This window comes from Melanotaenia boesemani, chromosome 14 (assembly GCF_017639745.1).
Source record: "Melanotaenia boesemani isolate fMelBoe1 chromosome 14, fMelBoe1.pri, whole genome shotgun sequence".
Taxonomy (NCBI): Eukaryota; Metazoa; Chordata; class Actinopteri; order Atheriniformes; family Melanotaeniidae; genus Melanotaenia; species Melanotaenia boesemani.
In genome coordinates, this window is record NC_055695.1 from 7,395,599 (window position 1) to 7,408,040 (window position 12,442).

Here is a 12,442-nt window from a genome sequence, read left to right on the forward strand (position 1 = left end):
CCAAGTGAAAGCTAGCTTACTGCAAGTTGCAGTCTGTTGTTGTTTTTAAAGACACTCCAGTCAAGATGCAAATTACTGGCTTAACAAAGAGATGCACGACTTTTTATAGCTCTTGCTTCAGAAAATCTGACCTCTGAAAAATGTTCAGTTCAGCCAAGTGACACAGTGTGGTTTTTGATGTGATGTGGTGAATAGATCGCATTGTTATGATTGTAAATTGCCCCATTTTGACATTGAATATGTCAGCCTTTAATCCTGTATGCTAATAGCTTTGTCGGCTAACAAGATTTGCTAAAAATATTTCGGATAGAAAAGAATCATGTATGACTCAGTCACCACGACAACATCTAGATTTCCCAGTATAATGCATGGGAAACTAAGCAGTCTGTCACTCAGTCTCTCTCTCTCTCTCTCTCTCTAACACACACACACACAAACACACCATGTCTGCATATACACACACCTATAAAAATGATTAAACTCAGCAGGACTGCAGGCCTCAGCCCTCTGGTCCCTTCTTACAACTTTGGAAGTGCGTGTGCTTGTTTGTGTGAAACGGCATTGTCCTCAACCAGACATCCCACTCCCCACCAGCAGACCCCACGGCATCAGCATGCCTTTACATGACACTCATGCTATTTTTCTTTGCCCCTGGGAGTCAAACATGGGGAATTAACAACCTGATGGAAAGGATGAGGGAACAGATTATGTGGCCATCTATGTTGCTGTGTGTAGGAGTAGTTGAGTACCTCTCCTCCTCTCCCGCTCCTGGAGGAGGCGCAGAGAAGTGAGAAGGTGCAGGCGGTGGAGGTGATTGTGGATCCCAAGCTCCAAGAGGTCATATTCTGAGATGTGGAGCAAATCCTGGAAAACATCAAAATGGAAAGGTTATTTATATTTAGAAAGCTGAATACTAAAAGTATGACCAAAATGTGTAAAAAAAACAAACAAAAAACTTTAGTTTAGGATGTGGTGAGCCCGACCTTTACAAGAAGAAGAAAAAGAAAAAGACATTTTGAGAAATAGTTAAATTTACTAACTCTTTTGTAGAACATATAAATGACAGTGTCTGTCTCTCTTTGGTTAAGAAAAACATCTACTTTTGGATTTCCATATTCTGAGCTACATTATATCATGATTAAGAACTTTTTATTTAGATTGACATAATGTTGCCAGAAAAAGGGAGAGAAGTAGTTGTGACCCTGTGACCCAGGCCACAGTGAACTCTGACCCCATTCTCAACCAGTTTCAAGCTGAACTTTGACAAGCATCAGGTGTTCATCTCAATGAGATCAGCACTTTGAAACAAAGACAAGAATATTTCTGGTGACACTCCTTTGGTCTATAGCTTGTGTAGTACCACTTCATGGTTTTTTGGACTTGGCCATTTAGTTGTCTCCTCTATTTCATAAACTTTTGTAAGCTTGTCAATTAGAATTGAATAAGAATTAAATGTAACCTGTTCTTTCCTTGTTTTACCCATTTGAGGCTGACATGGACCTTCCTAGTGAGTCTGGAGCTGTGAAAACAAATGTATTAATACATCCAAATGCTGAGTTTTTTTCTGTCCAGAAGATTTGGAATGACCTTTAGAAGTACTTGTCTATAACTGAGTTACATTATCACACAGGATGATGCTGTTGTCCATGATGGAAGGCTGGAAACAGTCAGTCTAGACAACCTGGTGACTCCAGAAGTGTAGATGAAAACACTGAGACCACTGGTGACCTCCCCATAAGTGTGCCATCTCCTCCCCTCATCCCACTCCTGTCATTACGTCGTCTTAACACACGAACAAACAAGCCCTGACTAACTGACCCCTAAAACACACAGCAGTCCTGTCTTTGAAGCCGAACTTAACTCCATACAGTAGCTACTGTTTCTACACGAAAAACACAGGCATGTAAATGACACGGTGTGTCATTGCTCGCCAATTCCAGCTCAAACCAAAGCCTTTTGTGTTTTGGTTTCTCAACAATACAGCCATTCTTTTAGTTGATCACAAACACTGCCCTATTTAGACAAACCCATGAATCTAAATACACATACAGACATAGAAGGAAATCACATGAAAAGAACATTCAAGGCGCAACCGCACATGCACATCTGCATCACAAAGTAGCCAGCTGCAACACAACAATGCACAAAACAAAATAAAACTAAACTCATAGTTACAGTCACATGCGTATACATGTGCACAAAGATGCAGAAAAGCTGCTGCAGGAAGAAATATAGAAAAAAATATAGACACACACTGCAGATGCAAACAGAAAAACTTTCATAAACACACAGGATCACAATTGGTCATTGCAGTCAGCATGCCCAGACAGATCAGTAATAACATGATCAGGGAAATAAAACACTACTATCCATTCACACATAAAAACATGTATTATGAGTGTGTGTGTGTGTGAGAGAGAAATTACTGACATATCACAAGCCCTATCTATCTCAGAATATCCCCCATCTTTTTCGTCTCCTGTAGCATCGAACAGCGAGTTGACATGTTTTCTTTTCTCTTCTTTTTACCAGATCATGCAGAGCTGAACAACAATACGACCTCTCATACCAGCCCTGTGGAGAGTTGACAAAGCAGCTGTGGATGTTGGCTTTGCTTGGGTAAATATTGCTGCAACAGTGAAGGTACAAAAGAATGAGAAAGAGCAGAGATGCAGAACAAAAATCTGCACAATACCTATCTCACTGTGGAGCTACAATGCATCTATCCATTTTCTATACCTGCTTTTTCCCAACAGCAACTAGGCAAGAGGCTGGGTACTAGTTTTTATATATATATATTTAATATTCCTGATATCACACACTAGAGCAACAACAGAAAGGCTTGGTTTTTGTTCTGTGTATTTTTTAATAACTGAGCAGGCAAGTGCTCACTGACAATTAGATCAATTTTCTATTGTTATTTCATCAGTAAAGTGTTTCTTTAGTTTGCTATTTGGGATCTGGACTAAGAACAGGTACCATGTAAAAGAATCTGTAATATTACAGTTTTTCGTTTATCACTTCACAGTTTTTTTCCCTGTATTTTTTAAATAAAGCTAAGTACCAGTGAGTTTACAAAGATAGACTGCAAATGTACATGTCTAATGTAAAATAACACATCAAACCTGTTATTTCCTTTTTTTAAGGAAATGCAAATTTAGTCTTATATAAAGAGACTAATATAATAATATAATAATACATCCATCATAGTTTCACTCAGATGTAATTCGGTGGGTCCCCAAAGAGAAAGGGGGGTCAACAAGGTTTTGACTGTACAGAGCCTGTGTGATTGTTAAAATTAAGGCCATGTTCACATAGAGATAAGTTGAGGTGCATCTGCTCAAGCATTTTTTGGACATGTCATTCATATGCGTCACCTGAAGGGAGCCTGAAAACACAAACGTTTTGAACCATGTCCCAAGGTGAATAAATGGATGTCATAAAGATCTGCTATGCAACATATATCCTTAGAAATTAAAAAGCTATATATATAGAGAGAGAGATCTTGGGCATCATCAGTTTTCATCCATGTACATTACATCACAGTCATTCTGTTAGTTTGGATGCGTCATGCGGGGTGGGTGGGTCCAATCCACCTCTGTCTTTAGTCTGTTGTAAAGTTTTTAGACTGATACGTGATGGCTTGTTTGACATAGACATTTTGATATATGTGAGTCAAGTGGGTATCATTGCAAACAGTTAGTTGACTTTCAGTAGAACCATCATTTTAATTATGGCAACCCTCCCCATGAGTGATATGGGTAAACGCCTCAACGGTGAGAGATCATCTTCTATTGTTTTTAGCAGCTGGACATAATTTAGGTTTGTTAGTTCTGATAATCTAGTAGAAATATTATTCTTAAATGTCTAAGGGGAGAGATTCCTGGATTCCTGTCTGTCAAAGAATTGACTTTTGTGGAAGTTCACAAAGCACTGAATAGTTTAGGGCCAAAATTCATTCAGGATCTTCTGGTTTATTATGTACCAACCAGATCCATCAGGTCATCAGGGTCAAATCTACTTTCTGTTCCTATAATCAGAAGTAAACATGTATAGGCAGTGTTCAGTCTTGGAGCTCCTCACATGTGGAACCAGCTCCTAGAAAACTGCAGGTCTGCTGAAACTCTCAGCTGATTTAAATTAAGGTTAAAAACTTTTCTATTTGCAGCTGCCTTCTCTCAAAACAACTGTTAATTCCTCACACTGTAACCTTTATTTAGTAAATTTTAACTTTTTCTGTTCTTGTTTAATTTCTTTTTTTCCTCTTTTTAAACTTGGTTTAATTTAGTTTTTAGTGCTTCCTCTGCACCCTGCGGTAATTCTTTCAATGGTTTTTGTAAAGTATTTTGAATTTTCTTGTATATGAAATGTGCAATATAGATAAATTGGTCTTGCCTTAAGTGAGGTCAGACAGCTAGAGCAGCTGTAATGGTGTTCATGTCTATGTTGGTAACCTGGCTTTTTCCTGCACCATTTCATGAATAAAACATCTGAGAAATGCCACATTACAGATGATTCACCCCTATTTTAAAAAAAAGGCTAGAGGATCCAGGTTAAGGTCCCTGGACTAGCAACAAAAATGAATCACTGGGGGTCCTTGAGCAACGCCCTTAATTCCAAAGTGCTTTCCTGTCACTGGAATGCCAGATATCCCACTGCACGTAATGATTAGTGATGGGTTAAAAGGACACATTTTAAGTGGTAATATATCATTCTATTATAAATAAAAACAATAATAGCATTTGATTATTAATATTATATATGCTAATATCTTTCCCTGAACTAAAGATGCAATATAAAAGAAAAATCATAAACTGTATCTTATTATGGAACTAAATAATGGAATTTTACTGTTATTTTAAAGATTTTTTTCATGCATTTTCACAGTATTTTTCTGGTGCCCCAGCTGCAGTATTATACTACATTTTTTATGCTCATCTTTTACAGTGTAGTAAATGCTGTTTGGACAGAGTGCTGGTAGATATTGGCTGATGTTGGTTGAGTTGGTTTAACAACAGACTGATGTGTTCACAGGCAGCTTGGTTGGCTCAGAGTAACTGATCCGCATATTGTTTTTACAGTCTGCAGGGGAAGTTTAGCAAAGCTGCAATGAATTCTGTATGAACGGCCGATGCTTAAAATTCAGTTAAGGCATAATTCTTCGTTTTATGACTCTTTAACCACCAATTACTCTTTCAACAGCTTCAGTCATCAGCTTTATGCATCAGCTTCCTTTAGACTGAACACATTACATTCAACACACAGATTAAAATGTATGTAGATTTAAGTTCATAAAATTATTTTACTGCTAAATTTTGTGAGGTGTTCAACAAAACAGCTTACAAAGATATTTAAAGTTTACTATGGTTGATTATTATGGTTCTTGTGTCTGAGGCATCAGTTGAGGGTTGATCCAAAGTAGTAAAATAACATTTTCTTGTCTACACTCTTCTAACTGCCACTGTCGCTTCCTTTCTCATAGTTTTCCCCATTATACATTCACTAATTGCACCAGTGCATTCTGGGTAAACATTAGCAGGGGTAATGGAATAATTCATGTCTTATTGTCTCATCAATCTCCCCCAGCCAATAGCTGTTCAACATTCAGAATGAAGTTGTTTAATGGCTGGATGTTAAAACATTCTCCACACCAGAGTCGATTCAGTGTAACAGGCCCCTGATTAAGTTTTATTAGGCTGCTTTAATAAACTGCAGTGGGAAACACTCTTGAAAACAACTACTTTTCCCGTTGGCTGTGCCAGAATAGAAATGTTTTCCTCCACAACATTAATTTCTAATCCCCCATTACAAAAAAAACTTAATCTTTTATTCATATGGAAAACTAATTTACTAAAAACATTCATATCATAATTTAAGCTGTATTTTTATTTTATTTGTCAAAAAAAAAAATACATTGTTTAGTATGCCCTCTTTCTCTCTCTCTCTCTCTCTCTCTCTCTCTCTCTCTCTCTCTCTCGCTCTCGCTCTCTCTCTCTTTTTTTTTTTTTTTTTTACAGGTTTTGCTTTAGACTTTCTAATCTGATACATGTTCATACAGATTTTGAATCATACATTTACTTGAAAACAAGTTAGTTATTTAGGTGTTGTAACACCAACAGTTGGATCAGAAATGGACACATTAGAAAAAAGATTAGCTCTGATTAGTTTAAACTACTTTAAGTCAAAGTGTGGGCACATAATAAGATGCCAATGTGTCTATTGTACAGTCCAGTATGCTAACTTGACCTGTTGGGACAGCAGCCATGTTTATTTGGCTTCACTTCCTTTTCTTTGTGCCGATCCTTGTCTGAATAGAAATAAATGAAGAATTCACAAATGCAGAGTTCTGCCATGAAAGAAAAGAAACCATAAGTGAATGTGATCTGGAAATGCTGCCATCCTCTTTGGCCAAAGCTCAGTCTAACGATCCGAGGAAAAGTCAAAAACTATTTTCTGGTCAGACTAATCACAAATTGAAAGTAATTTGTAAAGTATTAACACGGCCTTTTCTGGACTAAAGAGCAAAGGAATTATCTTTTTTTTTATTGGTGCTCAGCTCGAAAAACCTGTATCTCTGATGGTATGTAGGTGCATGAAACTGATACTGGAAAGACATAATCAGTGCTGAAAGGTATTTTAGGTTTTCAGAGCAATATGCACTCCCTTAGATGTCTTCTTCGGAGGATCATATTACATTGTCTTACATATTTCACCAAGACAGTCCTATAACTCATACTGAATCTATGTCAGTATCATGGCTTTGCGGTAAAAAAAAAAAAAAAAAAGACTGGGTGTTGGACTAGCCTGCCTGCAGTCCAGATGTTTCACCAACTGAAAATATTTGGTGCATCATGAAACCAAAGATACAACAAAAACTTACCCAGGACTGTTAAGCAGCTATGATCCCATATCAGACACAAACGGAACAATGTTCCTGTCTCAAAAATTCTGAATCCATTTGGAGTGATGATACACTGTCATAAACTTGTTGCTATCATAAGATTAAATCATTTTACTTTGAATGTTGTGAATAACATACTGGAATAACATACTCCTTGTAGATGTATTTATTCTAAAGCTACTTTAGGAGTCTCTTTAAAAACAGGAAACAATAAAATACCTGGCTTGTGCATCATTGTGCATGTATTACCTCAACACCATCATATTCCTGCTCCAAAGCCAGACAGTACTGTGGCAGTCCCAGTTGGCTCAGCCAGCGGGAGATTGATTGGTGCTTCATGGCGACACATATAACCACACAGGAATGTAATCTGATGCAGACACACTTTCTTCTTTTAGATGGAACCTGAAACACAATGAAGAAACAGAGCAACAATTGAATTTAGGTGATCAGTGGGACAAATTACCCAAATAAATGAACAAAATTTAAAAGAATCAATAACTTTAAATTGCAAAACTTTTAGTCTTTACTCTCACTAAATGTCAGCGTGCTTGTTGTGTGCATGTTCTGCATTTGATCTGCAGATTAAATGTGTCTGTGCCTCATGAGGGGACAAATTAGGATAACTTATCATCCCTCTACCCAGCGACCTTTCACAGCCAATGGCTCTGGAATGTGCCAGTTTACTTTTAGCTGGATTTTTGGAAAGAACAGCCAGACAAGAATGGTAAATGTTCACATCCTCTCAGAGTCTGAGAGAAAAACTCTGCATCCGTCAGTGCAAGGTATTATTACAGAAGCCTGCGCTACAGCTGAAAATCTATGGCTTGTTAAAAACACAGTTAATAAAAAATGCTACTGCTGTAAGGAAAGGTGCCAAGAAAAAAAATCAAGTTTACTGTATTTAACATCAAAACAAATTAATTAACATGTTTCCATTTCACTCTGCCACTGTTTAGGGACATCAGATAGCATCAATAACTTGTGGGCAGCATAATAATTCCACTATCAATGACTGTCAAAATTCCTGGTGTTTTAGAAGAAATCAGCGGGCTTCCACGGCTATATTGTTAGCCTGGCACCTTCAAAATGCTGAGAATTCAATAATTTCACTTGAACAACATTAACATTTCTTAACTGACCCTTTGCTGCTCTGCTGGTGGACATCTGCTCTGTACATAAACACAGCATACAGAGGGTGGCATTGGAAGAGAGGTTGGGCCTAATTAAACTTTGTTAGTTAACCCCACAAGCAACTTCGAGAGCAACCATCAAGCTTATTACGTATGGAGTCCAGAGAGAGGAAAGGTAGCTGCTTATAAGTTAAATAGACATTCATAAAGATATTGATGATGAACAGCAAATGTGATGCTATATAATGTTAAAGGGGTAGTGGCATAAAAATGTGTTTTAAAAAAAAATGTAAACAACACAGTCTTAATTGTGATGAAAATCACATATACTGTTGATAAAATTAGCTTTTTTTTTAAAGTTTATTTTAAAAACGGGATCTTGTGGGTAAAAAAAATGGCTCATAACGCCCTCTACAGGGTACAACCAGGGTATGTTTTTTGTGACTTAAAGAGGTTAACTACGTCATGAAAAAAATTTTAAAACCCCACAGCCCCTCCCTCCAAATGCAAACAGACATGTCCTCGCCTTGCAGGCATAGAAAACCACACCCACCAACACATATGAAGGGATGTGAACTTATATGGTGTAGATTTGCTGGTTTCAGACTTCTAGTCTTTCACAGAAATATTCCTGCAATGGGACGGATTTGTGCTTTTGAGGGGTGTAAAAGTAACACCGGACTTTATTCTTTACCTGCTGATCCTCATCTGGCGACAGACAGCAGCTCAAATCGTAGCAGCAGCAACTTCCAGCAGCACTTCCTGCAGCTGCCACAACCTGCCACGAGTCTCCACAGCTTCCCAAAACCTGCTGAAGCTGCTGACAGGCCAGCGTAACAGCGCTAATGGTTCAGACTGATACGGTTCAGGACCACCTTGCTCTTGTGTAGCTGAGGAGATTCAGGAGGGGAAAAGTCTTCCACCTCAAAGACCGCTCTGTGGCGTAGGTGCTTTGTGAATCTCACTTTGTATCTTGCCACTGAGCTGAGCTGCTGTCTGTCAATCATTTCTGCCTGTGTATCCCGACCCGCCCACTCTCCACTCGCTGAACACCCCACACCTCCCACCTCAACCCTTGCAATTTCAGGCATTTTTCAAATTCGGCAATGGGTGGAGTTATGCAAAAAGTAGGGGGAGTAGTTACACTTTAAGTAATTGGCCCTAACGGTACCGTAGGCTAATCAAGTTGACACTGGTCAGCTTATTCAATGTAGGCTATCATCTATGCACCATAATGTATCAACCACTGGTTACAATTTCAGATGAGCCTGTTGAAAAATATTTTTAAAAAGGGAAAGGCAACTGAGGAAGAGAGCTCTGGTCAGGTAACAAGGTTCATGCAGGCTTCCTGAACAATGACAAATCATTTAATACTAGAGTTTTGACAGCCTATTTAACAATCTTTACAGATGTGAAAGGAATGCGATTTGTACCTGACTCGTTCAATAAATTAATGTTTGACAGGCACGAGTCTCCCAAGGGTTAGAACAGCAGGTCAAGTGGAGGAAGCAGGAGAGTCAAGTAGAGGAGCAGGGGAGGTGAGTTGCGTAGGAGACAATGAAATAAAATAAAATGCCCACAGCCAGAATGCAAATTGTGCCACTGACACATTTAATTTAATAGATATAGACATTGGTGAATCATAATTTGTTGTTTTTACAATGCCTGTTTTTTGATTGGTCTGTGTTAATAATAAACAAAAACATTTGAATCTGTTACAGGAAGAGATATTCATAATGCATATGCGATATATAGTATGATTGATCTGTGTTAATATAAAAACTTCAGTGGTATTCATTAGTGGTATTTGACCAAAGTCCCATCCATTTACTAAAAATCAAACTGATGTCAGAGTATAGGAGCACAAATTGTTAAACAATTCATTGGGTATTGTAAATCATAGTTGGTATCTCCGAATTATTCCCGCTATTTCCAACCAAAAATAATTTTCAAAATAAATAAAAACAAATACATTTGAGCAAAAGGCAATAAAATCATTGACGCAAACCAAATCTTGAGAGGGGTTATGCATACATGATAGGAGAGGACACTAATCAGTTATTAAAGTACTTTAAATGTTGGTGCATTTATTGGAATAATTCAGTTAAATGCTTTCCCACCACCAGCAGTAATGTGTTTACCTTCATTTGTATGGAAGTTATAACATATTGAAACAGTGGCATTGCATTGGACTCTTTAGGCTTTGTCTCAATAACACATCGGGTCTAAGCGTGAACTCCCAGCTGCTTAGTTATAAAAAAAAATAATAAAAATTTTAATTACATCATCTTGTTTCTGTTTACCTTTCCCAGCAACTAGTAGCTGAGAGGCAGGCTACACCTGTCCATAGGGCCAACACAGAGACAATCGCTGATGTTCATGAAAAAATTTATGGCAACCAATTAACCCAACTTATATGTCTTTGGACAGTGGGAGGAAGCCGGAATACCCAGAGAGACCCCATGCAACGGTCCTCAGCACAACCCAACCACAACATAACCCTAACCCAGGGGAGATTATGTATATAAAAGTTTAACACTAATACTATCATATGGTAGTGTAGTAGTGTTAGCGCAGAGATTACAGAGGTCAGCTTGGTATTGGAGGACATAGGTTCAAGTTCCTGACCTGGCAATGAACGGCCCTTGAGCAGGGCCTTTAACCATATTTATAGATTTTTTGATTGTTTTTGTACATGCTATTGTCTTTCATCAAACATTAAAAAGTTGAAATAAAACAAAAGATCCCTTAAAAAAATTAAAGGTATTAACTGTACTTTTAATTAAGAATTTTAATGTAATTTTAGAATTTATTCTTTGTTATTGTTGTGGCACCACAGGTATTGGAATACTACAGTTTTATATTTTATTATATTTATATTTTTTTATATTTATTTATTTATACATTCGTTTATTTATTTATTTTTAACAGTGTAGCTTTCTGATAATGTGTAGGTGATTCTACACACTGTGGTGAATACATCTATATTATTCTGGCTCGTCCCTCAGATCTTTGATCAGACCGGAATGTGATCTATGATCTATGTTTTGTAATGTTGTTTTAATGTTGTGGCTGATTTATTTATACTGATACTCATTCTTCATTTAACATTAGAGCACACCACTCTAATCCCAACAGTTCCAGCACATTTCTATTCAACATAAAAACGCTGCAGTTTCGCCTTTTCAGTGATTGATGAAGAAAATATCTGCCATTACAAAGACATGAAGACAACTGCCAACTAATATTGTCATTTTAAAAAATGGCTGACCTTCTTCTAAAGCGCTGGTACTTGTCTATCCTCATCTTTGTAAAATACCAGAGAACACAACATTAAAAATTACTTTCACTTGGATCAATAGAAAATAAATTTCCATTGATGAAAACTAGAATGAATCGCTCTGCTGTATATGATTACCTGCTTGTTGTCAGAGTCACTGTGTCCTGCATGGTGTTATGGGTGGCAGGGCACAGATGGGTATAGTGGGTTGAATGTTGTAGTGGGTTGTCATGTTTTATGCATGTGTGCATTTTTTCAAGTGTGTGGTTGTGTGTCATGGGGAAAGACAAAACAATGAAAGCATTGTCAAGGAAAGACAGGGGACTGAGCTCATGCAATAAACCCCACACCCCACCCAATTGCATTAAGTGATGTCACAGAGATGTACAAGATGTCAGTGATGCCACTAAAGGTTGTCAGGTCTACCACTCTCCAGGGTCCATCTACTCCCATCCATCTTCGGCATCCATCAATCATATCAGGGCTATGTGCGTGCCATCATGTTGATTAGAAAAAGACAGCCCCTCATACAGTATAAGGACTCCCTTCAGGGTCTACCACCATTTCCAGTTTAACTTAATGGAGGTATGGAGGTCATTCAGGAGAATGAATGGCCTCTGTGTCCTTTTTCAAAGCAAGCTTATAAACATTGCATACTGTACTCTAATACCAGGCACCAGAGGGAGAATTTGTGAAATTTTATCTTTAATTCTGGATTTTTTAATTGATAAATTCTGATCTGCGTCAAATTCATGCTTATAAACAAACACAATACAACTTACTTAATGACACAATAAATGCTAGAGTTTAGATTTTTAATGAACACTGAGCAATCTCACCATAAAGGCGGGACATGAGGAGGTTCAGATGCCAGCTTGTAAAAGGTTCCTGAGAGCCTTCTGAGCCCTATCTACTGAAGGTAAAACTCTTGTCTATTCATTGGTCATTCATGCAATACAACTTAAATGTAAAAAAAAAAAAAACAAAAAAAAACAAACAACAACAACAAAACAGTCCTTTAAACATTATTGTTACACAAAATAAAGAAAACCAATATAGGAACCCTACACACTTGCCCACGTGTGGACAGTTCCACTTCTTTCAAGCTCCGGTCCTCTACTAGAGGCC

At 37.7% G+C, this 12,442-nt stretch overlaps 1 protein-coding gene across 1 annotated transcript in view; it reads right to left on the bottom strand.

Annotated features, from left to right (window-relative positions):
* The window catches only part of bcar3 (BCAR3 adaptor protein, NSP family member), a 78,466-nt gene that overhangs the window by 57,174 nt on the left and 8,850 nt on the right, over positions 1–12,442 (bottom strand). The window contains exons 2-3 of the mRNA XM_042007174.1: positions 7,151–7,306; positions 750–864 (exon numbers count right to left, since the gene is read on the bottom strand). Of these exons, the coding sequence (XP_041863108.1) occupies positions 750–864; positions 7,151–7,240 (205 nt within the window). The 5' untranslated portion in view covers positions 7,241–7,306. The remainder of the gene's footprint in view (positions 1–749; positions 865–7,150; positions 7,307–12,442) is intronic.